Source organism: Meriones unguiculatus, chromosome X (assembly GCF_030254825.1).
Source record: "Meriones unguiculatus strain TT.TT164.6M chromosome X, Bangor_MerUng_6.1, whole genome shotgun sequence".
Lineage (NCBI taxonomy): Eukaryota > Metazoa > Chordata > Mammalia > Rodentia > Muridae > Meriones > Meriones unguiculatus.
The window spans coordinates 90,981,935-91,009,341 of record NC_083369.1 but is presented as its reverse complement, the minus strand read 5'-3'; the positions used below and the strand labels follow the sequence as shown (position 1 = coordinate 91,009,341).

At 37.3% G+C, this 27,407-nt stretch overlaps 1 protein-coding gene across 1 annotated transcript in view; it reads left to right on the top strand.

Moving 5' to 3' along the window:
* Window positions 1–27,407, top strand: part of Cfap47 (cilia and flagella associated protein 47) — a 446,261-nt gene that overhangs the window by 249,671 nt on the left and 169,183 nt on the right. Inside the window, exons 38-41 of the mRNA XM_060374666.1 lie at window positions 782–932; window positions 3,032–3,120; window positions 21,968–22,032; window positions 23,253–23,268. Coding sequence (XP_060230649.1) covers window positions 782–932; window positions 3,032–3,120; window positions 21,968–22,032; window positions 23,253–23,268 — 321 coding nt within the window. The remainder of the gene's footprint in view (window positions 1–781; window positions 933–3,031; window positions 3,121–21,967; window positions 22,033–23,252; window positions 23,269–27,407) is intronic.

Genomic DNA, 27,407 nt, shown 5'->3' with positions numbered 1-27,407 from the left:
CATACACAGAGAGGATGTAGACCACGTGCTCAGAAGCAGCTGATTGGCACCTCAGTCTATATTTGAGTCACCAAGTAAGGGGAACAGGGGCTGCCTCTGTCATGAACTCGTTTGCCTGCTCTTTGATCACTTGCCTTGGTGATGCAGTCTTGCATGGCCTCAGAGGAAGAGGATCCAGGCAGTCCTGATGAGACTTGATAATCTATGAGCAGATGACAGAGGAAGAGATCTCCCCCTTTCAGTGGACTAGGGGAAGGGAATGGGGGGAAGGAAGCAGGAACTGGGAGGAGTTGAGGTAGGGGGCTTCAATCAGTATATACAATGACTAAATTGTGAAAAAAATTAAAAGAACTAAACATTTTATTTCAGCTTTTAATTGATTTCTCTCAAATAACTACAGCAATGCTGCTCTATATCTAACATTATCAGATTGTACCTTCAATCTTACCTTGAGGTATTATTCTAATTCAGATATATTTTTTTTTCAAAATTTGTTCTTCTCCACACAACCAAGAATAAGTACAGGACATGTATGCATTATTCCATATGAAATGTGTATGGATTCATATTGTTCCCTTCTAGAAAATCCAACTGGTGATTATGTTAAACATATACTTAATAGTTAAATTTTGATTATATAAATGGCTTCATGCTTTAGTGCTGTTTACTACTTGGTACAAGTAAATACAGTTCAGGGTGTAGGTACTAAACATAATGTGTACCTAATATATATTTGTCTTTTATTTCATTAAAATATTTTGTCTTTTTTTTTATTAAACAGAAACCAAATTGTCCTTGTTCTGAAATTTTTAAGTCACTTCCTCCATCCTTCTGAAGCTACACTATTGTTAATTTCAAAACATAAGGGTGGAATGGGAGGCAGTACAATGGCTTTTGCTCTAAAGGGAGAAGTACTAAATTTTAAAGCAATTGTAAGTACGCTGTATTTATTTTGTATACTTTTCAACCTGTTCCCCAGCCCCTGCCCTGTCACATCATGGTTATTCTTCCCTGTTCTGTTTCTGTTCTGCTCTTAGTCCTTAGGTCATAACTTTGCCATCAAACATTGTTTTCTGGTGAGGGCACTGAAATGTGATAGTTGATTCAACAATTTTGTCTGCTATAGGCACATCACCTTTTAATATATATTTTAATATTTATTTATGTATTGTGTGTGCATGAACATACACATGTTAATGCATGCACATCTATGTTGGCACACTTGTGCCACAGCGTGATGGAGGTTAAAGAAAATTTGCAGGAGGCAACTCTCTCTGATGTGGACCTTGCAGATTGAAAACAGGTTAAAAGGCTTGGCAACAGGTGCCTTTACATGCTCAATCATCTGTCGACTTGGACATTTATCTGTTTATCTGCAGTTTTCTATAGAGACAATCTATTGTACAGCTCATGGTAATGCTACATTTATTGAAGAACGATGATGTTCTTGACTGAATTCTACATGTTCATATCTCTAACAATGGGGCAGAAATACATTGGTAGAATTCTATAAACATCTTATTTAAATATTTGATGCCTTTTGGTATGGATCTGGGAGGGGAAAAACTCAATTCTATTTAAGGGACAGGCCACTGAGAGTTTGACCATACTGCAGTGAATTTGTTGCAAGGGTGGAGGATGGAAATGGATGTACTAGGTAATGAGTGTGATCAGTGTGCATGATGTGACATTCCCAAAGAATTAATAAAATACTATGTTGAAAATATATACCATGTATATATGGTAAAGTCAAGCAAACTTTTTGCCAGTATTCTGTGTATATTATAAAATGAAGACAATACATTTGAGTGTGCAAGGCCACAGTATAAAGTGCAAAAAATGACTCTAAAAGTATTAAGTGATAGCTATATACAAGAACAGAATACCAAATGTGTTCACATGGATAGACTGACTTAATAGACAGTATACCCCAAGCAGGAGGTTGTTATTTCTTTCCATGATATGTTGTTGTCTTCTAGTTTCCTCTTTAGTAATGAACACTTGACATTTCCCAATTCTGGCACATACATTCTCTGAAACAGTGTCACATTCATTCTATGAAATAATATCATATATAATCCTCTGAAACAGTGTATTACTTTATCACATGTAGTGCAATGACATGGCTGATTTTATCACTTCATTAACCTCAATACAGGGGAGAAAATCTGGAAACAATGGCTGAATGCTATGCAGGTCTGAATACATCTCCCTCTTCCCAGGTCAATGGGAAGTAGATGACATAATAATGGAGAAAATATTTAAGACAATAACACCTTAATATACCTGTAAAATTTCTAGAATTTTTTACAGAGATTTTTATTTTATATCTGTGCTTTCATTTATCATGTCATTATAACCACCTCAATATGAATATGCACATTTTGCAAATATATACCTGCCTTTGTCTTAGGTGATAGATAAAAATACATAATATATATTTTAAAATTCACAGATAGAGATCCTATCTGATTACTTATGAAATCATTACTTGTTCATTCATGAAATTAGTTGAAGGAAATCAACAATCTTATCTGAATTTTAATCATCAATTAATTGTAAGGGAATGAATTTTATTATTTATTACAATAATTAAGTGGACACTAAGTTTTTGATATTGAGTTCATAATTAAGTTGAAATATAAATAGATATTCTGGGATTTTTGGTATTTGCTTTTCTTTTTTGATTTATTTTTTTAATTTTTTATATTAATTACAATTTATTCACTTTATATCCCAGCTGTAGTCTCCTCCCTCATTCCCTCCCAATTCCCACCCACCCTTCCTTATCTCCTACCTAACCCTCTCTAAGTCCAAGTGGTTTCCTTAGTAAGAGGAATAGGGACTGTCTCTGACATGAACTCAGTGGCAGCCTCTTTGACCACCCACCCACCCCCCGCCCCAAGGGAGAAGTAGCCTTGATAAGACACAAAGGAAGACAATGCAGCCAGCTATTATGAGATCTGGATTTTGGCATTATTATATTGTGACTTTTTTAACTTTAGGATATTTTATTTTTTTATTTTTTTAGGATATTTTAAAATATAAAGTTCCTTGTTATCAAAGGAAAGAAGTTACTGTGACTGTGAAAAATCCCTTTCCAACTGGTGGAGAGTTTCGGTAAGTTATTGTTTTAATATAAATTTATTGGCGTTCACTATATTCAATAAAAAAGAATAAATATCTTTTCCTCTTCAACATGATTTGTCTAAGGATAAATTGCATGTACTTGTGGTTTCTATGAACTTAAAAGTATCAGCAAACAAAATAGAAAATCTTTATAATTCAAAGTCATGTAATATATGTATTGTGACAGAAAGTATCAATATAATAATACAAAATGCTTTACATTTAACATTTGATAATTAATTACATATTATTTGGCAATTTGTTACATTTTGAATGACTGTCCAAGCTTTTAAAGATTTATTATCAGTAATATCACTCATAATTGATTAAGCAAAAGTAATTTAGTTGAAATAGTTATTAAGGAATTGATGATTTCTATGTCTACACAAAGTGAAATTTACTGGTGTTCTCTTCAGCAAATTTTTCATATCTTTTTAAGTCTCTAGCTCCAGAATTTCTTCCTGGTTATTTTTAATAATCTTTCTTGATGATGCTACATTGTATTTGATGCTATATTGACTTAACACTTTCTTTTATTTCTTTAATGTGTTTCTATAGTTCTTTGAAGGTATGCGTAATGACTAACATGAATTTGTTTCCTGTTAAATCTGATAATGATTCAGTCACCCATTTCCTTTTCCCTTTCTTTACATGTTTCATAGTTTTTCATTTACTGACTTTAAATAGTTTTTCTTCTTTTTTAAGAGTGGCAGAAGTTATATAATCAAAATAGTCAAAATACACTGTTTGACATTACAGCCAGTCCTGATGAGACCTGATAGGCTAGTGTCAGATAGAAAGGGAGGAGGACCTCACCTATCAATGGACCTGGAGAGGACCATGACAGGAGAAGAAGGAGGGAGGGTGTGATTCAGAGAGAATGAGTGAGGGGGTTACAGTTGGGATACAAGGCAAACAAAATGTAATTAATGTAAAAAATAAAAATTTAATTAAAAAAAGAGTAACAGAAGTTATACAATCAAAATAGTCAAAATACACTGTTTGAAAATATTAGAACACAGATGGAAACAGTCAATGGGCAGCTCAAGCTTTAAATTATTTTTCTTTTTTCCTTTTTATTTTTTATTTATTATAATTTATTCACTTTGTATCCCAGCTGTATCCCCATCCTTTGTCCCATACAATTCCCACCCTCTCTCCCTCTTCTCCTCCCATACCCCTCCCCAAGTCCACTGATAGGGGAGGTCCTCCTCCCCTTCCATCTGACCTTAGCCTATCAGATCTCATCAGGACTGCATTGTCTTCCTCTGTGGCCTAGTAAGGCTGCTCCCCACTCAGAAGGAGGTGATCAAAAAGCCAGAGACTGAGTTCATGATATACACAGCTCCTGTTCCCCTTACTAGGGTACCCACGTGGCGACTGCGCAGCCATGGGCTACATATATGCAGGGGATGAAAAACCACATGATCATTTCCTTAGATGCTAAAAGAGCATTTGACAAAATCCAACACCCATTCCTGCTTAAAGTCTTGCAGAGATCAAGAATACACATACCTAAACATAGTAAAGAAAATGTACCGCAAGCTTATAGCCAACATCAAACTAAATGGAGAGAAACTTAAATCAATCCCACTGAAATCAGGGACAAGACAAGGCTGCCCACTCTCTCCTTATCTCTTCAACATAGTACTTAAAGTCCTACCTAGAGCAATAAGACAAGTAAAAGCAAGCAAGGGGATACAAATCAGAAAGGAAGATGTACTTTTTTCAAAGATTGTATTTTCATTATTTTGTTTGTATACCCTCCACTCTTCTAACTACTCCTAAATCCCCCCTCTTGTGTTCTAACCTCCAAAAGAAAAGCAAAGATGCAGATCAAAGTAAACAAAAAATACCAAACTAAAACAAACCAACAAAAAACTTAAACATATCTAATGTCTCTCAACTGTAGATAACTGAATTTGAGTAACAATTAACATCTTCATTAGAGGTAGGACCTTATGACCAATTGCCCTTCATCTCTGTGCCAGGATTTTATCTGGCTTGGACAAGTGCAGACATTGCTGTCACAGTCTCTATGAGTTTATGTGTGCATCCTTCCTCTTTTCTCTGGAAGGCACTTTTTCTTTGGAATGGTTCACCACCATCTCTGCATCTTGCAATTTTTATGTCTCCTCTTCCATATATGTCCCTGAGACTTGATAAAGACATCCTGTCTAGGGCTGAGTGCTCTAGAGTCTCCTACCCTGAACATTGTCAAATTGTGGGCCTCTGTGTTAAATCTCATCTACTGCAACCAGAAGCTTCTCTGGTAAAGGCTGAGCAATGTCCTGATGTATGAGTATAGTAATATGTCATTAGGAGTTGTTTTATTTATATGTTCATTTTATTGCCACTATTGTGGTAGAATAATAGTAGTAGGGTTTTCCCTAGGTCTCATATCCTAATTTAGTCTCAAGTTCTTGGCTGCTTTAGAAGTGCCTGCTATGGGTTCTAGCTTATGCAGTGGGTCTTAAATCCAACCAAATAATGGTTGTTTACTCTGATAATATTTGTGCGATTGTTGATTGTACCAGTGTGTTTCAGGTAGTCACTTTCGCAGATTGCAGAGCTTGTAGCTGGTTAACACTGGTGTTTATTTTTCTCGTTGGGTAGCATGGATAGTACCTTCCAGCCACATGAACACTAGTCAATAGGGGTGAAGTTCTTAGTTGGGCACAAGCTTAACTTCATTGATGTCATAGTGATATCTTTAGCAATAGAGCCTTGCTGTCAGGTTGTGGAGAGTAACTAGTAACACTGACAAAAAGTTTTAATGTTTGGCAGAAAGATCTTTGTCACTGTTAGCCAATGTAAATGGGTTAGTAATGTGCATATTCAACAGAATGTATATGTTTCATAGTTTCTATGAAAGATTCTGGACATATTTGAATAAGTATTATACATATTCTAAGTACTCGTTCTATCTCCCTAAGGCCTGTTTATTTATATTTTATGTTTATTAACATTTTATTTATTATTCATTATAATTTATTCACTTTGTATCCTGACTAGCCCCCTCCCTCTTCTCTTCCCAGTCTCACTCTCCCTCCCTCTTCTCCCCTTAAGTCCTTTCCCTAGTCCACTTATAGGGGAGGTCCTCTTCCCCTACTATCTGAGGCTAGCCTATCAGGTCTTATCAGGACTGGCTGCATCATCTTCTTCTGTGGCCTGGTAAGGCAGCACCCCTCCCAAAAGAATGTGATCAAAGAGCTGGTCACTGAGTCCATGTCAGAGATAGCCCTGGTACCCATTTCTAGTTAACCCACTAGTGAGACTGACCTGCCTTTGGGCTGCATCTGAGCAGGGGTCTAGGTCCTCTCCATACATGATCATTGGTTGGAACATCAATCTCTGCAGGACCCCCTGGGCCCAGATTTTTGGATCTCTTCTTCTCCTTGTTGAGCTCCTGTCCCCTCCAGGTCTTTCTGTATTCCTCTTCTTCCATAAGATTCCCTGCACTTTGTCCAAAGTTTAGCTATGAGTCTCAGCATCTGCTTCAATATCCTTCTGGGTAGAGAGGCCCTCTGTGATAGGCTCCTGTCCCATTTGCTCTTATATTTTAATTTTTAACTAAAATATACCATTGGTCATTTTTCTTGCATGCATGGCTGTGCCTATGGCCTGCAAAAGTGAAAAAAATAAATCATATCCCTGGAAAGTCTAGTTAGAGAAGATTTTAAGCTATCATGTGGATGCTCGGAATTTAATCTCTGAAAGAAGAGCTAGTGCTCCTAACTACTAATTCATTTCTTTATCCCTCCCTAAACACCCACAATTTAAATTCTCTTACACCCAAGTTAACCAAATGCCTCAGTGATTGAAGGTAGTTGTTGATAATCCTGACAACCTGAGTTTGATCCCTGTGTTCCACATGATAGAAGGAGAGGATCAACTCCCTCACTACATCCTTTAACCTCTACAGATGCACATACACAAACACAAAACTCACACACACACACACACACATACCACCACCACCACCACCACCACACCTCACACAGAGAGAGACTATGTCTCTTCTTTAAATTAAGTAACTTTGTGAATATATGTTTTAGAGGAAAATTATTAAAATTTCTACTTCCAGCCAGGCATGGTAGCGTATGCATTTAATTAATCTCAACACTTGGGAGGCAGAGGCAGGCAGATTTCTGACTTGGAGACCACCCTGGTCTGCAGACCGTGTTGTAGGACAGCAAGGGCTACACAGAAAAACTGTCTCTAAAACAGCAAAAACAAATTTTCACTCCTAAGACACTCCACCCCTGGCAGGGGACTGTAAACTACTTTTCACACTAATTTCAAACAAGTTTATATGCTTTTAAATAACAATTTTCTATAGAAAGTGTTTGAATTTTTTCTTACTCAGGGAGGGCGCAATTCCTCTCCTTGGGTTCATGCACTATATCATCAGGCCTACAATTTAACTTGTGTATTTAGTTATTCAATCAGTGTCCTCCATGTGCCTTTTATCACAGTCTAAATTTACCTACAATTAGTAAAAATGATGTTATGTCATTTTAAATATATCTGGGCTCTCTTTTCTTAAAGTCTACTTCTCTCCAGATGTTAATATCTTATATCTAGCTCACAAGCTACTCATATAGTGTACTTTTTTCCCCCTGAGGAAATTGCACATTTTATTTGCAGAGCTTTTAGTGGGAGAGGGCAATAATACCCTCAGAGTATATGTACTTTTAATTTTGTTTTCTTTTATTTTGCTTTGACTTAAAAAAGTTGTATATTTCTAAATGTACAGTCATATGCATTCATCTTCATTACAGCTGAGTAATTTCCACTCTCTGTATTTTCTTTTCCTAAATTAGGGAGTGTGGTGGTTTAAATAGGGATGGTCCCCATGGACTCTTAAGGAGTGACTTTATTGGAGGTGTGTCTTGTTGGAGGAAAAGCCTACTGGTGGTGGGCTTTGAGGTCTCCTAGTTTTGCTGTCTGCTGATCCAGATGTAAAGTTCTTAGTTACCTCTCCAGCACTAGGATGACATTGGACTAACTCACTGAACTGCAAATTAGTCCCAATTAAATGTTGTTATTGTTGTTTGTAAGAGTTGCTGTGATTATGGTGTTTCTTCACAACAATAGAAACCCTATCTAAGACATGGAGAAAAAGTAAGAATTTTTTGTTTGTTTGTTTTTCTTGGATTTTTATTGCTCAGATACCATAGACTATAGTGTCATTAAGACCAGTCACAAAGAAGATAAACAATTGTATTTTATAATTCGCTCATATTTACTTGGGTACAGTTTAGTGGAACTCAACAGTATTATGTTGCAGTAATATTTAATTTAAATTCTGTTTCATTTGTCATTATTATAGCCAATCTATATATGTTTTTGCTATTGCTTCTTGATATCTTTTATCCCCCTTTCTTCTCCCTTTGTCTTTGTATCCAGTGCTTGTCTTTCTTTTTTTAATAATCTTTTCATTGATTCTAATATGTAATATATTTATATCTGCTGTCATCTGACATGTAGTAAAAATTGAAACTGGGGCAATAACTCATTTAATAAATGTGTTGTAGTAATAGTATGAAGACCTGAGTTCAATTCCTAAAACTCTTGTAAAAAGCTATTTGGGGAGGTACATGCTTGTACTCCAAGTTCTGTGGTGGCAGAGAGATCTCAGGGTCTCACTTTCCAGCCAGCCTTCCCCATCTGTAAGCACATGGTCTCAGCCTATCTCAGAAAAAGGTGAAGCACACCTGAAGAACAACAACCAAGGTTGAACTCTGATTTGATACAAATGAGCACATATACCCACACAGACAAGTACTACTTGAACATGAACACACATACTGTTATTAATTAAAAAGAAGAAGAAGATGCAGGGGGACAACCGATATTCTCTGTGAGAGGTTTCTTAGGGGGGTACGGAGGAAGTGGGTAGCAGGGCATAGTGAGGAAAGGGGGGATGGGGTGCCCCGAGAGAAAGAGAAAGAGTGTAAGACAGAGTGAGAGAGAGAAGAAAGTAAGAGAGGGACCACGTGTCGGTATCAGACCTTTAAGGGGGCACAATAACCACACCTTCCAGGTGTGGTCACCTGGCTTGCTGGTGACACATGATGACATCATAGGCTGCCGGGTAACTAAGAAGCAGGTAGAGATATACACATGCAATAATATTTTATTCTTGTATTTTTTGTTTGTTTTTGCTATGTAGCTCAAGATGACCTTTAAATTTATTATATATTACAAATTGCCCATGAACTCACAGTTCTCTTGTCTCTACCTTCTTGTACTGTGATTGTAGATATCAAAAATGCCCTCTGTCCTACTTCTCCTACTTTTCCAAATATCTTATGCTTCTGTCTATCTCTCTCTCACTATTTGTTTTAGTGGTTTTATTTTAAATATTTGTAGTACTCTGATTTACTTTGTTTTGAAGTTACATTTTTCTAGCTCTGTTTTAATAGCTACTGATAAAAGTATAGATTGTATGTTGATATAAAGCAAATGAATTAAGAGTTTTATAAACTTAATTTGAATACATGATATAACCAATAAAATTTGTTTTCCTTTGCATTGTTTTATGCATTGCATTTTTTCATACTTTACAGCACGATCTCAGCCCTCTTCCGCTTCTCCTCCCAGTCTCACCCTTTCCTTTTCCCAATCCCTCTTTCTCCTTCTCAGAGAAAGGCATACACTCTGAGATACCAATCTACCATGGCATCTCAATTTTGAGCCCTGAACCAATCCCACTGAGGCCTGAAAAAGCAGCCCAGCTAGGGAAAGGGGATACAAAGTCAGGCAGACAATTGAGTTAGAGATTGTCCCTATTCCCATTGTTAAGAGACCCACATGTTGACGAAGCTGCACATCTGCTACATATGTGCAGGTGAGGTCTGGGTCTAGCCCATGCTTTGGTTAGCAGTTCAGTTTCTGTGATTCCCCCATGGCCCAAGATTAGTTTACCCTGTTAGGTCTTCTTATGGTATCCTTGACCCCTCAGGCTCTCTCTAGCTTTTCTCCTACTCTTCCACAAACTGCCCAAACTCAACCTAATATTTGGAAGGGGGTTTCTTCATCTCTTTCCATCAGCTGCTGGATAAAGTATCTCAGAGCACAGCTATGCTAGGCTTCTGTCTGCAAGCATAGCAGGATATCATTAATAGTGACAGGCGTTGGCTCTCTCCCATGGTGTGGGTCTCAAGTTAAACAAGTCATTGGTTTGCAGTTCCATTAACCTCTGCTCTATCTTTAGCCCTACACTTGTATGTTGGTGTACCTCTTCCTTCACTGGAAGTTCCACTTTGTTACAGGAGGTGGCAGCTTCAGGTTCCTTAACCCCCACTCCTAGAAGTCTCAGCTGGGATCGCCCTTTAGAATCCCAGGAGCTCCCTCTCTCCCAGAGATACTCCCCCACAGATTTCCATTCCCCAAACATGGTCCCTACCCTCTTTACTCTCCCCAACCTGCCGGAGCCCCCAGCAGAGTGGAACATTTCTTGAGTTGGGAGTGAGGATTAAAATTAATAAACTAACACACAACACACACGGGACTTTTCTAAGAGGCTCCAGACCTGACCAGTCAGCAGGAGCAGCAGCAGCAGCAGCCTGACTTTTTATTGCAAAGAGCTTCTGAGCCAGAGTAAAAACAGCTGAGAACAATGGGTTAAATTTACAGGGAGGTGAAGCAAGAGGTGTGATCTTCACAAGCTATCCCACCTGCTGTCACAAACAAAAGGAGATGGACTTGCAAATTCTTCCCAGACTTCAGTGAAGGCCTGGTAAAAGCAGTCTTTACACTGAGATTTAAATATCAAAGCAGCTGCCAGATCAACTGCTCCCTACACCAACCCCTCACCCATCCAGTTCCCTCCTTGCATCTACTTCAAATGTCTAATTTATTTTCTCTTCTGAGTGAGATTCAAGAATCCTCCTTTGGGTCCTCCTTGTTAATTTGCTTCTTTGAGTCTCTGGATTATAGAATGTTTATCCAGTATTTTGTGGCTAATATTCACTTACAAATGAATAAATAGCATTCTGTCTTTTGGAGTTTGGTTTACCTTATCAGGATGATCTTTTCTAGTTCTATCCATTTGCCTGCAAAATTCATGATTAAAAACAAGGGTTTTTAATAGCTGAGTAGAATTCCATTCTATATATGCTCTATGTTTTTTTTTTTTTTATCTATTCTTCATTTGAGGGACATCTACATTGTTTCCAGTTTCTGGCTACTATAAATAAAGCTGTTATAAACATAGTTGAACATGTGTCCTTGCAGTATGATGGAGCATAGTTTGGGCACATGCCCAGGAGTGGTAGAGCTGAGGCTTGAGGGAGAACTCTTCCAAATTTTCTGAGAAACCTCCAGTGATTTCTATAGTGGACTTATAAGTTTCTTTTTTTAATATTTTATTTCTCTTTTTAAATAATTTTATACATTAATTTATATCCCAGCTGTAGCCCTCTTCCCTCTTTCCCTCCCAATCCTCCCCTCCTTCCCTCATCTCCTCCCTGTCCCATTCCAAGTGAATCCACTGAGAGGGGGTGTCCTCCTCTCCTTCCTTCTGGCCCTAGCTTATCAGGTATATTCAGGGTGGTTGCAAGGTCCTTATCTGTGGCCTAGCAAATGCTGCTCCTCATTCCGGGGGGAGGGGCAGCTCATGAGGTCATGTCAGAAACAATTCCTGTCCCCCTACTAGGGAACCCACTTGGATACTGAGCTACCATGGGCTATGTCTGAGCAGGGGTTGTAGGTTATATCCATGCATGGTCCTTGGTTGGATAAACAGTCTCATAGAAGAACCCTGGGCTCAGATATATTTGGACCTTGTGGGGCTCCACGTACCCTCTAGGATATAGTAATTCCTCCTTCCTTCATATGATTCCCTACACTATGCCGAAGGTTTGGTTATGGGTCTCAGCATCTTCTTTGATACACTGCTAGGTAGAGTGTTTCAGGTGCCTTCTGTGGTAGGCTACTGTCCTGTTACTTGTTTTCTCCTATTTCCAATGTCCATCCCCTTTGTCTTTCTAGATGAGGATTGATCATCTTACCCCTGGACATCTTTCTTGTTTATCTTCTTTAGTTGTACATATTTTAGTATGTTTATCCTATCTTATAGGTCTATATAAGTGAGTATATACCATGTGTGTATTTCTGCTTTTGGGATACCTCACTCAGGATGATTTTTTTCCTAGATCCCACCATTTGCCTGCAAAATTCATGATTTCCTTGTTTTTAATTGCTGAGTAGGAATCTAATGTGTAAAAGTACCACAAATTCTTTATCTATTCCTCAACTGAGGGACATCTGGGTTGTTTCCAGGTTCTGGCTATTACGAATAAAGCTGCTAGAAAGTTGGTTGAACAAATGTCCCTGTTGTGTATTTGAATATCTTTTGGATATAAGGCTAGGAGTGGTATAACTGGATCTTGAGATAGCACTATTCCTAATTGTCTGAGAAAGCTCCAGATTGATTTACAGAGTGCTTGTAACAGTTAACACTCTCACCAGCAATAAAGGAGGGTACTGCTTTCTCCACAACCTCTCCAGCATGTGTTGTCACTTGAGTTTTTTATCATAACTGTTCTGATAGGTGTAAGGTGAAATCTCAGGGTCTTTTTGATTTGCACCTCTCTGATTGGCTAAGGATGTTGTCCATCTCTAAGTTTTCCTCTGCCATTCTATATTCCTCTACAGAGAAATTTCTGTTTAGCTCCGTACCCTATTTTTTAATTGGATTGCTTGATTTATTGCTTTTTAACTTCTTTAGTTCTTCATATATTCTGATTATCAGCCCTCTGTCAGATATAGGGTTGGTGATGATCCTTTCCCAGTCTGTAGGCTGTTGTTTTGTTTTGATGACTATGTCCATTGCATTACAGAAGCTTTTTGCTTTCATGAAGTCCTGTTTATCGATTCTTGCTCTTAGAGCCTATGCTGATGGTGTTCTGTTCAGGAAGTTGTCTCCTGTGCCAATGAATTCCAATGTCTTACCCACTTTTTCTTCTAACTGATTTAGTGTATCTGGTTTTATGTTGAGATCTTTGATCCACTTGGACTTTAGTTTTGTGCAGGGTGATAAGTATGGATCTATTTTCATTTTTCTGCATGTAGACATCCAGTTGGACCAGCATCATTTGTTGAAGATGTTGTCTTTTTTTCCATTGAATGGTTTTGGCTTCTTTGTCAAAAATCAAGTAATCATAGGTGTGTGGGTTTATTTCTGGGTCTTCTATTAGGTTCCATTGATCCACCTTTCTGTTTCTATGCCAGTACCAAGCAGTTTTTATTATTATTGCTCTGTAGTACAACTTGAGATCAGGGATACCTCCAGAGGATCTGTTGTTGTACAGGATTGTTTTGGAAATTCTGGGTTTTTTTTGTTTCTCCATATGAAGTTGAGAGTTTTTCTTTTAAGGTCTGTAAAGAATTGTGTTGGTATTTTGATGGGAATTGCATTGAATCTGTAGATTGCTTTTGGCAGGATGGCCATTTTCACTATGTTAATCCTACTGATCCATGAGCACGGGAGATCTTTCCATCTTCTGATGTCTTCTTCGATTTCTTTCTTCAGAGACTTGAAGTTTTTTTTCAAACCTGTCTTTTACCTGCTTGGTTAGAGTCACCCCAAGGTATTTTATGTTATTAGTGGCTATTGTGAAGGGTGTTGTTTCCCCGATTTCCTTTCCGGCCCTTTTGTCTTGGGTATACAGGAAGGCTTCTGATTTTTTTGAGTTAATTTTGTATCCAACCACTTTGCTGAAGGTGTGTATCAGCTGAAGGAGTTCTCTGGTTGAGTTTCTCTGGTTAGGTATACTATCATATCATCTGCAAATAGTGAAACTTTGACTTCTTCCTTTCCGATTTGTATTCCCTTGACCTCCCTTACTTGTCTTATTGCTCTAGCTAGGACTTCAAGTACTATGTTGAAGAGATATGGAGACAATGGGCAGCCTTGCCTTGTCCCTGATTTGAGTGCGATTGATATAAGTTTCCCTCAGTTGAGTTTGATATTGGCTATAGGCTTGCTGTATATTGCCTTTACTATGTTTAGGTATGTGCCTTGTATCCCTGATCTCTCCAACACTTTAAACATGAATGGGTGTTAGATTTTGTCAAATGCTTTTTCAGCATCTAGGGAAATGACCATGTGGTTTTTCTCCTTCAGTTTGTTTATATGGTGGATTACATCGATGGATTTCCATATATTGAACCACCCTTGCATGCCTGGGATGAAGCCTACTTGGTCATGGTGGATGATATCTTTTATGTGTTCTTGGATTTGGTTTGCAAGGATTTTATTGAGTATCTTTGCATCAATATTCATAAGGGAGATCAGTCTGAAGTTCTCTTTTTTTGTTGGATCTTTGTGTGGTTTAGATATTAAGGTGACTGTAGCTTCATAGAATGAGTTTGGTAATGTTCCTTCTGTTTCTATTTTGTGGAATAGTTTGGAGAGAATTGGAGTTAGCACTTCTTTGAAGGTCTGGTAGAATTCTGTACTGAAACCATCTGTCCCTGGGCTTTTTTTTTAAGGGAGGCTGTTGATGGCTGCTTCAATTTCCTTGTGGGATACAGGGCTGTTCAATCTTTCTACCTGGTCTTGACTTAATTTCGGTAGATGGAATCTGTCAAGAAAATTGTCCATTACTTTTAGATTTTTGAACTTTGTGGCATATAGGCTTTTGTAGTACGACCTAATAATTGTTTGTATTTCCTCACTGTCTATAATTATGTCCCCCTTTTCATTTCTGATTTTGCTGATTTGGATAGTTTCTTTCTGCCTCTTAGTTAGTTTGACTAAGGGTTTGTCTATCTTGTTGATTTTCTCAAAGAACAAGCTCTTGGTTTCCTTGATTCTTTGAATTGTTTTATTTGTTTTTAATTGGTTGATTTCATCCCTGAGTTTATTTCCAGCTGTCTGCTCCTCTTGGGTGTTTGTGTTTCTTTTTTTCTAGGGCTTTCATTTGTATCATTAAGTTGTTTGTATGAGATGTTACAAATTTCTTCTTAAAGGCACTTAGTGCTATGGGTTTTCCTCTAATTACTGCTTTCATTGTGTCCCCTAAATTCCTAGAAATTCATTTTCACTGAATTCTAGGAAGTCTTTAATTTCTTTCTTTACTTCATCCTTAACCCTCTGTCATTGAGAAGTAAGTTGTTAAGTTTCCATGTGCGTGTAGGCTTTTTGCTATTTCCATTGTTGTTGAGGTCCAGCTTTAGTCCATGGTGGTCAGATAATATACAGGGAATTATTTCAATCTTCTTATATCTTTTGAGGCTTGCTTTGTGACCAACTATATGGTCTATTTTGGAGAAGGTGCCATGAGGTGCTGAAAAAATGGTATACTCGAGTTTGGTTGAAAAAGTCCTATGGACATCTATTAGGTCCATTTGAATTAGGACATTTGTAAGAGCCTTTATTTCCCTGTTTGGCTTCTATCTAGATGATCTGTCCCTTGGTAATAGTGGGGTGTTAAAGTCTCCCACTATTAAGGTGTTGGGGTCGATGTATGATTTAAGCTTTAATAGAGTTTCATTTACAAATGTAGGTGCTCTTGTACTTGGGGCATAGATGTTCAGAATTGTGATGTCTTCTTGGTGGATTTTTGATTAGTTTTGGTTGAAAGTCTATTTTATTAGATATTAGGATAGCCACTCTTGCTTGTGTTTTGAGTCCATTTGCTTCAAAAACAGTTTTCCAGCCTTTTATTCTGAGGTAGTGTTTATCTTTGTTGCGTAGGTGTGTGTCTTGGATGCAGTAGAATGTTGGATCCTGTTTCTGTACCCATTCTGTTAGTCTGTGTCTTTTTATTGAAGACTTGAGTCCATTGATGTTGATAGATAATAATGACCATTGAATATTATTTCCTATTATTGTAGAGTTGGTGGTATTACTGTGATTCATTGCTTTTTTCTTTTGATTTTTGTTGGGAAATTATCTATAACCTATGTTTTCTTGGGTGTAGTTGTTTCCATTAGATTGGAATTTTCCTTCTAGTATCTTCTGTAAAGCTGGTTTGCTGTTCAAATATTGCTTAAATTTAGTTTTATCGTGGAATATTTTGTTCTATAGCTTCTAGGTGTGCTCCCAAATTGCTAGTATGAGATCTCTCCAATTTCTTTATGAAGGCACAAACTTTCCTCTTAGCACTGCTTTCATTGTGTCCCATAAGTTTGGGTGTATTGTGGCTTCATTTTATGTAATTCTTTGAAGCCTTTAATATCTTTGTATATTTTCCTCCAAGACCCAGTGGTCAATGAGTAGAAGGTTATCCTGTTTCTATGAATTTATTGGCTTTCTCTTGATTTTGAGTTCCAGCTTTTATCCATAGTGAGCTGATACAAGGGTTATTTCAACTTTTTTTTGTAAATACAAAAAAAGTTGAGGCTTGCTTTGTGACTAACTGTGTGGTCAGTTTTTGAGAAGGTTCTGTGAGGTATTGAAGAAAAGATATATTCTTTTGTGTTTGGATGGAATGTGCTGTAGATATCTACTAGAAAAATTTGATTCATAATGCCAGTTAGTTTCATTATTTCTCTCTTTAGTTTTTGTTTGAATGACCAGTCCATTAGTAAGAGAGGGGTATTAGAGTTGCCTACACTTAATGTGTATAGTCAATGTGTTATTTAAGTTTAGTGACATTTCTTTTATGCATGTGGGTGTCATTGCCTTTGTTTGCATATATGTTGTCAGTTGCAACATCATCTTTGTGGATTTTTCCTTTGATGTATGAAGGGTTTTTCCTCATTTCTTTTGATTCATTCAATTTGAAAGCCTATTTTATTAGATATTAGAATGGCTATTCCATCTTGCTTCTTGGGTCCATTTACTTGGAAAAACTTTTTCCAGTATTTTACTTTTAGATGTCTATTTTTGTTGCCGATGTGTTTATTGTATGCTGCAGAACAATGGATCCTTTTTGCACATTCACTCTGTTAGCCTGTGTCTTTTTACTTGTGTATTGAGTCCATTAATATTTAGAGATATTAATTGCCAATGATTGTTAATTCCTGTTATTTTGATGTTTGTGATGCTGGTGTGTGTGTGTGTGTGTGTGTGTGTGTGTGTGTGTGTGTGGTGTGATATGTGCTTCCCATGCTTTGTTTCTTGCTGGTATGGAATTATTTACTTTCTGTTTTTTAATTTCTTGAATGTACTCCTTGGGTTACTCCTTGGGTTAGAGCTTTCTATTTAGTATTTTTTGTAGGGCTGGATTTATGGATATATAATTCTTAATTGGTTTTGTCTTGGTATATCTTGGTATATCATCTATGGTTACAGGGTTTTTCTTGGTATAGTATTCTAGGTTGGCATCGTTGGTCTTTTAGAAATTGTAAGACATCTGACCAGTTCCCTTTAATTTTTAGGGTCTCTGCCAAGAATTCTAATGTAATTCTCATACATATGCCTTTGTAATTTACTTGGTCTTTTCTCTTTCAGCATTTAATATACTTTTCTTGTTCCATAGATTTTTGTGTTTTGACTATTATGTGGTGGGAGGGTTTTCTTTAATTGTCCAATGTAATTATTATTTGCTATGATTCCTGTATGTGTATAGCAACACTTTTTTTTTTAGGTTGGAGAAATTTTATTCTATGATTTTGATGAAAATATTTTCTAGTATGGCAAAGATAAAAAAACTCAAGTGACAATACCTGCTAGAGAGGATGTAGAGAAAGTAAAACCCTTCTCCATTGCTGGTTGAAATCTAAACTTGTACAACCACTTTAAAAATCAATCTGGCCCTTTCTCAGACAATTAGGAATAGTGCTACCTCAAGATCCAGGTATATCACTCCTAGGCATATATCCAAAATATGCTCAAGTACACAACAAAGACATTTGCTCAACCATTATTCATAATAACCAGAATGGATACAAAAATTGTGGTACATTTACACAATGGAATATTACTCAGCAATTCAAAACAAGGAAATCATAAAGTTTGCAGGGGAAAATAGAAAAGATCATCCTGAGTGAGGCATCCCAGAAGCAGAAAGACAGATATGGTATGTACTCACTTATAATTGCATATTAGACATATAATATAGGATAATCATACTCACATCTGTACACCTAAAGAAGATAAGCAAGAAGGAGGACCATGGGTAAGATGCTCAATCTTCATTCATAAAGGCAAATAGGATAGACATGGGAAGAAGGTGAAAACAAGGTACAAGACAGGAGCCTACCACAGAGGACCTCTGAAAGACTCCATCCAGGAGGGTATTAAAGCAGATGCTGAGAATTATAGCCACACTTTGGGCAGAGTGCAGGGAATCTTCTGAAAGTAGGGGGAGATGAAAAGACCTGAAAGGATCGGGAGCTCCACAAGGAGAACACCAGAACCAAAAAATCTGGGGCCAGGGATCTTTTCTGAGACTCATACTCCATCCAAGGACCATTCATGGAGATGTAGCCCATAGCATCTCAGTCTCCACATGGGCTCCCTAGGAAGGGGAACAGAGATTGCTTCTGACATGAACTCAGTGGCTGACTCTTTGGTCACCTTGCCCTGAGTGGGAGCAGCCTTACCAGGCCACAGAGGAAGACTATGAAAGACAGCCTTGATGAGACTAGATAGGCTAGTGTCAGATGGAAGGGGCATGGGGAAGTTGCATGGGAGGAGATGAGGGATGGAGGGAGGGAAGGAGGAACTGGGATGGATGAGGGTGGGGGATACAAATTAAATAAATTGTAATAAATAAAAAAATATATTAAAAAAGAAAATATTTTCTGGTTCTTGGAGCTGGGTCTCTTCACCTTCTTTTCCTGTTATTTGTGTGTTAGACCTTTTCATAGTATCCTAGATTCCCGGGGTGTTTTATGTCAGGAATATGTTAGATTAATATTTTCTTTGATATATTAATTCTATACTATACTTCTACAGTACCTTCTGTGCCTGAGATTCTCTCTTCCATCTCTTGAATTCTGTTGGTGATATTTGTGTCTGTTCCAATTTTCTTCTCTATGTTTTCCATCTCCAGGATTCCCTCAATTTGTATTTTCTTTATTGCTTCTATTTCTATTTTCTTGAACAGTTTTAGTCATTTCCTTCACCTGTTTCATTGGACTTTCCTGTGTTTCTTTAAGGGATTTATTAGTTTCCTCTTTAAAGACCTCTAAGTTTTTGATGTATTTTCCTGTATTTCTTTACGGAATTTATTCATTGTTTTCTTTAAATGCCGCTATCATCTTCATAACATTGGATTTAAGGTCATTTTATTGTTTTTCAGGTGGGGAATGATATCCTGGGTTTGCTAGTATGATAGCTGGGTTTTGGTGGTACCATACTGTCCTGGCCCTTGATGTTCCTGCTAACCCTTAGCTAATTTTCTCTCATGTTGGCCAGCCTCAGGTAATGCAGTCCAAGTTGTGGACCTGAAAATGGAGTGCCAGGGAACATGTCTGCATTATCTCTTGTGGTCCTGATGGCCATAGGGTGCTTTCAGTCCTGAGCAAAGACAGGCTTCCAGTGATGGATGCTGAGTTGGTGGTCTCTGATGGCCAGAGGCCTCTGGTGGTCCTCGCTGGTTATTGGTCTCTTTGAGTACAGTTAGGGCTACAGTTCAGGAGACTGAGTATGCATGGGGTAGGGAGCATGAGCCAGTTCACAACTGTTGGATTTGCCCAGAGGCCCCAGCAAGCAGGGGGCTAGGACATTGAGGTTTGTCCTGGATGGCTGTGTGAGCCTCAGGGTATGCAGCCTGAGATCTGGGCTGGGAATCATATAATGTATAAAAATTTTGTTCATTTTACATTTATTATAGATCCCTGAATTTTGAGAAAGAACAGTAAAAGTTTGCTGAAATAATATATAACATTCATTTTATATACTTACCATTGTAGTTACCTTTTCTGTGAATTTTATGTCTTGTGATTTTTTTTTCTTGTTTGCTTGTTTGAGATAAGGTTTTGCTATGTAGAACTCAATAGTCTTGAACTTATGATCCCCTTAACATTGTGTCTTTGGTACAAGGGACTGGAGTTGTTCAGAGATATACCAAATCTTTTCATACATTTTCTAGATAAATTCAGGTTTTGTTTTACTTGAAAAAGTATTTTTTTCATATATCCATAATATTTTTTGTTGGATGATTCTCTTTTCCACCTTAAACTTGCTTAAATTAATTTTATGTCCATTCTTCCAACCCCAGGCATATCGCAAACACAGATATTGCCATGTAAAAATCTTTCCACTAATCCTTTCTTCTCTTGGAGTTTTGACAGGAAATACACATCATAATACAATATTGTTATAGATAAATAAGACTTGGTAACCATAATTTTCTGACATAATCCAAGGGAATGAACTCAACTTAAACCAAGAAGCCAAAGAGAGCTTATCAAAAGCAAGGAAGAAGCAGAAGCAGATGTAGACACAGACACAGGAGGAGGAGGAGGAGAACAACAATAACAAGAAAAACAAGAACAACAGGAAGAAAACAAAATTTTAAAAAGCTTTAAGTTTTACCCTACTTTTAAATTAATTCACTAGAGTTTCATGGATGTTGATGAATTTCTGAAACTGATACTCCAACCAAGGATCATGTATGGAGAGAACCTAGAACCCCTGCACAGATGTAGCCTATGCAGCTCAGTCTCCAAGTGGGTTCCATAGTAAAGGGAACAGGGGCTGTCTCTGACAAAAATTCAGTGCCTGACTCTTTGATCACCTCCCCCTGAGTTGGGGCCAGCCTTACCAGGCCACAGAAGAAGACAATGCAGACAGTCCTGATGAGACCTGATAGCCTAGGGTCAGATGAAAAGGGAGGAGTTCCTCCACTATCAGTGGACTTGGAGAGGGGCATGAGAGGAGAAGAGGGAGGGAGGACAGAATTGGGAGGAATGGAGGGAGAGGGCTAGAGCTGGATACAAAGTGAATAAATTGCAATAAAGATTGTTTCAGTGTCTGGCAATGATCATGATGTATCTGTCTGGTCCTTCATGTTGTTTCAAGTTTCATATGGCCCCACTGAGCGACCTTATAGAATGCCTACCTCACAACCAAGGAAAACCAGGCTTCAGATCTTGCCAGCTTTTTACGTTGTCTATTAACTACATGTATCCCATATCATCTCCTGAAATTTTTCAATCTTATTCGTAAACATGAATACAGATGATGTGTATAGCACTAGCTATTAAGTCTATTGTGTGATTTCATTTTTCTAGAATATAATTTGAATTCATTCATAAAGTAAAGTTCTTTGCAATAATTCAGTATCCAGTATTGTTGTTTGTAATCTTTTTTTTTTTTTTACTTCTTTGTGAGAAATACCTGAACAACTCTGAAGGGAAGAATAGATTCTTTGTGGTTATGGTTTCATATTATTTCAATCCATGAGTTACAACATGGCAGTTCTAGTCACAGTGGCAGGGTTTTATGGTAGAGACAAGAAGTTAACATCAGAGTGTACCTAAAAGCAGAGAGTTAGAAAGAAGCCTTGGACTGGGTTATGATATTCTAAGGCCTGTCTCTGGTGGTCTGCTTCTACATTCTAGGAACTTTCTTCTAAAGATGCAGTAGTCTATCAAAATATAACAATCAGCTGGTGAATAAAGTTTCAAAGCTCAGTGTTATGAAGGATATTTCAGGTTCAAAGCACATTGCTGTGTGTGTGTGTGTGTGTGTGTGTGTGTGTGTGTGTGCCTGTGTGTGTATTTAATTACTTTCCTATATTTCAGATATTTCTATTTGAGATCTTTCCCTTTTTTCTAATATATCTGAGTTGCAGAATGAGCACACAGGAACACTCTATTTGAATAGAGATTGTAGATAATAAGGAAATTGAAAAGGAAGAACGGTTTGTTACCCTCTGAATTTTGTTAGATTGCAATTGGAAATAAATTTTTGTATTAATTTCAGTGTCATTCTTGTGGAGTCCACAACACTTATGTATTTGCCCTCACATGTAACTGGACCTTCAAAAGGTGTTATGCTCTCCAAGTAAGTGGCTTTGATTTTATACTCATACATGTATAGGTTAAAGTTCTAAGAAATTAATGCCAAAGGAAACTTGGTACCTAGAGAATTGGAAAATAGCTTTTATTTTTAAAGTATGTGTACTTCGCATTATGTGTACTTTTTCAAATGTATTTTCAGTGTTTCTATTTGTGAAAATATTCACTTGATTTAATACAGTGGATATTTATTGTGCATCATAATTTTTTCTATGAGAAATAGCTACAGACACTAAATGTGAAAACTTAGTTTTCTTGGAGAAATATATCTTAAACTGTCCAGTTGGCTTCTAGGTTTGACCTTAACTGGAGCTAGAGCAATCAGTGCCTAGAACGCCATATTATTCTAGGTGTTCCATCAAAAAATGTTAAAGCAATAGGAGTATTTATTTGAGGGAGATGGATTCATTTTAGAGAGTAGATAAATTTGGAAAAATAAAGTTCATAGGTAATTAAAATAAGCTGTATTTAAACTATTCACCTACATTTTCAATTAGTTTAAAAACTAATTTTGACTTTGGAATAAGGAAGCAGAATATCTTAATATTAGATTTATTTATATTACTCATGTATGTTTAAATTTAGAATAGGTAATTATGTTGAAATATAGTTACTTTACCAAGATTAAGGTAAATAATGTGGGTCACCATTTGTGAAACTTGTGCACATGATTACAGTTATTCCTGTGTTGTTTTTTAGGTTTTATAGTTCATTTCTTCTGTGTGTAATGTGTTATAATGTTGATGTTATGTTTTTAGATATGAAAATGACAGGAGGCAACAATTTAACAACTGTGACAAAATAGAGGTTCACAATGTTAAAGTTACAGTAACCCTTTAACCATGTGCAGATCTGTGTAATATTTAAATGAGTGTAGTGTATTTTTCTCAAGTGAATTCTTGTAAGTTGGTACTTGTAGTAGAATATAAGCAAAATTGTATTTGTTATATGGTGATTGGTTTCTTCTGAAGTAATTCTCTGAGAATTGTTGCTAATGAGGAAATAACTTGAATATCATTGTACCTTAGTATTGAAAAGTAATTTCATGTTTAATTAGGACAGTCACAATTTTGCTTCAGTAAACAATAAAGCAGAAATTGGTTCATTGAAGTTTAAGGCAAAAGACTTGGTATTTTTAATTTACATTTCTGAAATGTACTCTATTCTCATACATTGCATCCTGACTAGAGTTACTTTCCTCCCTGAGCCCCCCACCTACCCTCTCCTCTAGATCCACTCCTCCTGCATTTCTCTTTGGAAAAGAGCAGGCCTCCCAGGGATATCAACTAGACACTGATAACAAGTTACAGCAAGTGCAGGCAAAAAGCCTCATATCGAGACTGGAAAAGACATCCCAGTAGAAGGAAAGGGTCACAAGAGGAAACAAAAGGGTCAAAAGCAAACCTCACTTCCACTGTTAGGAGTCTCACAAGAACATCAAGTCTCACAGCAATAACATATATGCAAATAACCATGCAATCTCCATGGTTGCCACTTCAGTCTCCTTAACCCCTATAGGCACTGCTTAGTTGATTCCTACAATCATTTTTTCCCCTATTCTACTAGGTTCCCCAAACTCCACCTAATGTTTGTCTGTGGGTCTTTGCATTCGTTTCCATCAATTGCTCCATGAAACTTCTCTTCAGATGATTGGGCTAGGGGCACCAATCTATGAGTGCAGTAGAACACCATTTGGATTCAGTTTATTGACTTTTTTCTAGCCATGCTTGGTTACATCCTTAGTTTCTGGGCTATACTCCCCACCCCCATACACACACACAGACACCTTTCCCCTCTCTGTCCATTCCCATCTAACTTCAGTGTACCCATGAAATCTATTCTATTTCTGCCTCCAAGATAGATCCATGCTTTCCTCCTAGAGCTCTCATTGTTAACTAAGCCTCTCCTGCTTTTTGGATTATCCTTCAGTTAGTAGCTAATATCCACTTATAAGAGAATACATGCACTATCTTCCTGGATCTTGGTCACCTCACTTGGCATGTTTTTTATAGTTCCATCCATTTGACTGTAAATGTCATTTTTTTAACCACTGAGAAATATTCCACTGTGTAAATGTACCACAATTTTTTATCTATTCTTGGTCAAGGAACATCCAGATTCTTTCAAGTTCCTGACTATTATGTATAAAGCTGCTATGAATATAAGTGAATAAGTGTTCTTGTAGTAAGATGGAACATCCCTTCATCATATGCATAAATGTGCTATAGCTGGGTATTGAGTTAGATTTATTTATTTATTTCCTCAGTTTTCTGAGGAACTACCATATTGAATTCCATAGTGGCTGTATGAATGACCAATTCTCTTAACTTTGCTGGTCTGAAATTATTATTTTCATGTGTTTTCGTAAGCATAGTTAAGCTCTTCGGATTGGAACTTTCCTTCTAGCATTTTCTGTAGGGCTAGATTTGTGGATAGATATTGTTTTGTTGTTGTTGTTTGTTTGTTTGTATGTTTTGTTTTGTTTCTTTTCTGGGAATGTCTTGTTTTCTCCATCTATGGTCACTGAGAGTTTTTCTGGCTGTAGTAGTCTAAGTTGGCATTTGTGGTCTCTTAAGAGCTGCAAGACATTTACCTAGATTCTTCTAGCTTTCAGAGTCACTGTTGAGAAGTTGGGTATAATTCTGATGTGTTTACATTTGTATATTACTTGCCCTTTTTTCCCTTGCAGCTTTTAATATTCCTTCTTTGTTTTGTATGTTTAGTGTTTTCATAACCATGTGGTGAGGAAACTTTATTTTCTGTTCTTTTATTTGGTGTTCTTTATTCTTTTTTTACATTACCATGTGTGTTCTTCTTTAGGCTAGGAAATTTTTCTCCTCTTGTTTTGTTAAGAATATTTTTGGAACCCTTGAGCTGTGATTCTAAATTCCTATTACTCAAAATCTAATTTTTTCAAGTGTCCTAGATTTTCTGTATTTTTTAATTTTTAGAGAATGTTTAGAATGTTTTAGAAATTTCATATTTTGTTGACCACTATATCTAATTCTTGTATCATGTTCTTCCTGAGATTCTCTCTTCTATCTTTCATATTCTTTTGTTAAAGCATTCTTCTCTACTTCGTATTTCATTTCCAGATTTCCCTCAATTTGTGTTTTTCTTTATTGCTTGTATTACCATTTTTAGGTCTTTAGCAGTTTTACACACTTCTTTCAACTATTTTTCCTGGTATTCTTTAAGTGATTCATTAATTTTCTCCAGATTTTCATTTGTCGTTTTCTCAATTTTTTTTCATCCTCCTTGGAATGTGAGCTTTCAAGGCTCCATTCCATTCCATTTGTTCTTTTTTGTTTTGTTTTGTTTTGTTTTTTCTGTTTATATTTTAATTGAATTTTTATTTTTTAATATTAGTTAGAGTTTATTAAATTTGGAACCCGGATGTAGCCCGCTGCCTCATTCCCTCCCAATGCAACCTTCCCTCCCTCATCTCCTCCCTGCACCTTTCCAAGTCCACTGAAAGGGAGATCCTCCTCCCCTTCCATCTGACCCTCGCTTATCAGGTATCTTCAGGACTGGCTGCAATGTCCTCCTCTGTGTCCTAGCAAGGCTACTCCTCCCATGGGGGAGGGGTCTAAGAGCCAACTATTGAGTTCATGTCAGAAATAGTCCCTGTTCCTTTACTAGGAAACCCACTTGGATACTGAGCTACCATGGACTATACCTGAACAGGGATTCTAGGTTATATCCATACATGGTCCTTATTTGGAGATACAGTCTCATAAAAGCACCCTGTGCTCAGATATATTTGGTCCTTGTGGAGCTCCTGCCCTCTCCATGTCATACTAATTCCCGTTCTTTCATATATTTGCCTGCACTCTGCCAAAGGTTTGGTTATGAGTCTCAACATCTACTTTGATACACTGCTAGGTAGAGTCTGTGGTAGGCTCCTTTCATGTTGCTTGTTTTCTCCTACTTCCAATGTCCATCTCATTTGTCTTTCTAAGTGATGATTGATCATTTTACACTGGGGTCCTCTTTCTTGTTTATCTTCCTTAGGTGTACACATTTTACTATGTCTATCCTATCTTATAGGTCTAGTAGCCACATATAAATGAGTACATAGTGTGTGAGAATTTCTGCTTCTGGGATACTTCACACAGGATGATCTCTAGATCACACCATTTGCCTACAAATTTCATGATTTCCCTGTTTTTATTTTTTATTTTATTTTTTATTAATTACACTTTATTTACTTTGTATCCCTCCCATAGTTCCCTCCCTCCTCCCCTCCCAATCCTTCCCTTCCTCCCCCTTCTCCACGCATGCCCCTCCCCAACTCCACTGGTAGGGGAGGTCATCTTTTCCTTCCTTCTGATCCTAGTCTGTTAGGTCTCATCAGGAATGGCTACATCGTCTTCCTCTGTGGCCTGGTCAGGCTGCTCCCCCTCAGGGGGAGGTGATCAAAGAGAAGGCCAATCAGTTCATGTCAGAGACAGTCCCTGTTCCAATTACTATCAAACCCACTTGGAGACTGAACTTCATGTCATGGGCTTCATCTGTACAGGGGTTCTAGGTTATCTCCATGCATGCTACTTGGTTGGAGTATCAGTCACAGGGATGACCCCTGTGCTCAGATATTTTTGGTTCTGTTGCTATCCTTGTGGGGCTTCTGTCCTCTCCAGATTTTATTATTTCCCACTTCTTTCATAAGATTCCCTACATTCTGCTCAAAGTTTGGCCATAAGTCTCAGCATCTGCTTTGATAGTCTGCAGGGAAACTGCTGGTGGGAATGTAAACTTGTACAACCACTCTGGAAATCAATCTGGTGCTTTCTCAGACAATTAAGAATAGTGATTCCACCATATCCAGCTATACTACTTCTAGGCATATATCTAAAAGAGGCTCAAGTACACGATAAGGATATTTGATCAACCATGTTTGTAGCAGCTTTATTAGTATTAGCCAGAAGCTGGAAACAACCAAGATGCCCCTCATCTGAGGAATGGATAGAGAGAGAAAGTATGGTACATCTACACAATGGAATACTACTCAGCAAAAAAAAAAAGAAAGAAATCATGAAATTTAAAGACACACATGGTATATACTCACTCATATAGACATATAAGATAAGATAAATCTACTAAAATCTGTACACCTAAAGAAACTAATCAAGAGGAAGGACTCTACCTAAAATGCTCAGTCTGCATCCAGAAAGGCAAAGAGGATGGATATCAGAAGAAGGAGAAAACAGGGATTTCCTTGGTTTTAATTGCTGAGTAATATTCCATTGTATAAATGTACCACAATTTCTGTATCTATTCCTCCATTGATGGACATCTGGGTTGTTTCCAGGTTTTGGCTATTACAAATAAAGCTGCTACAAACA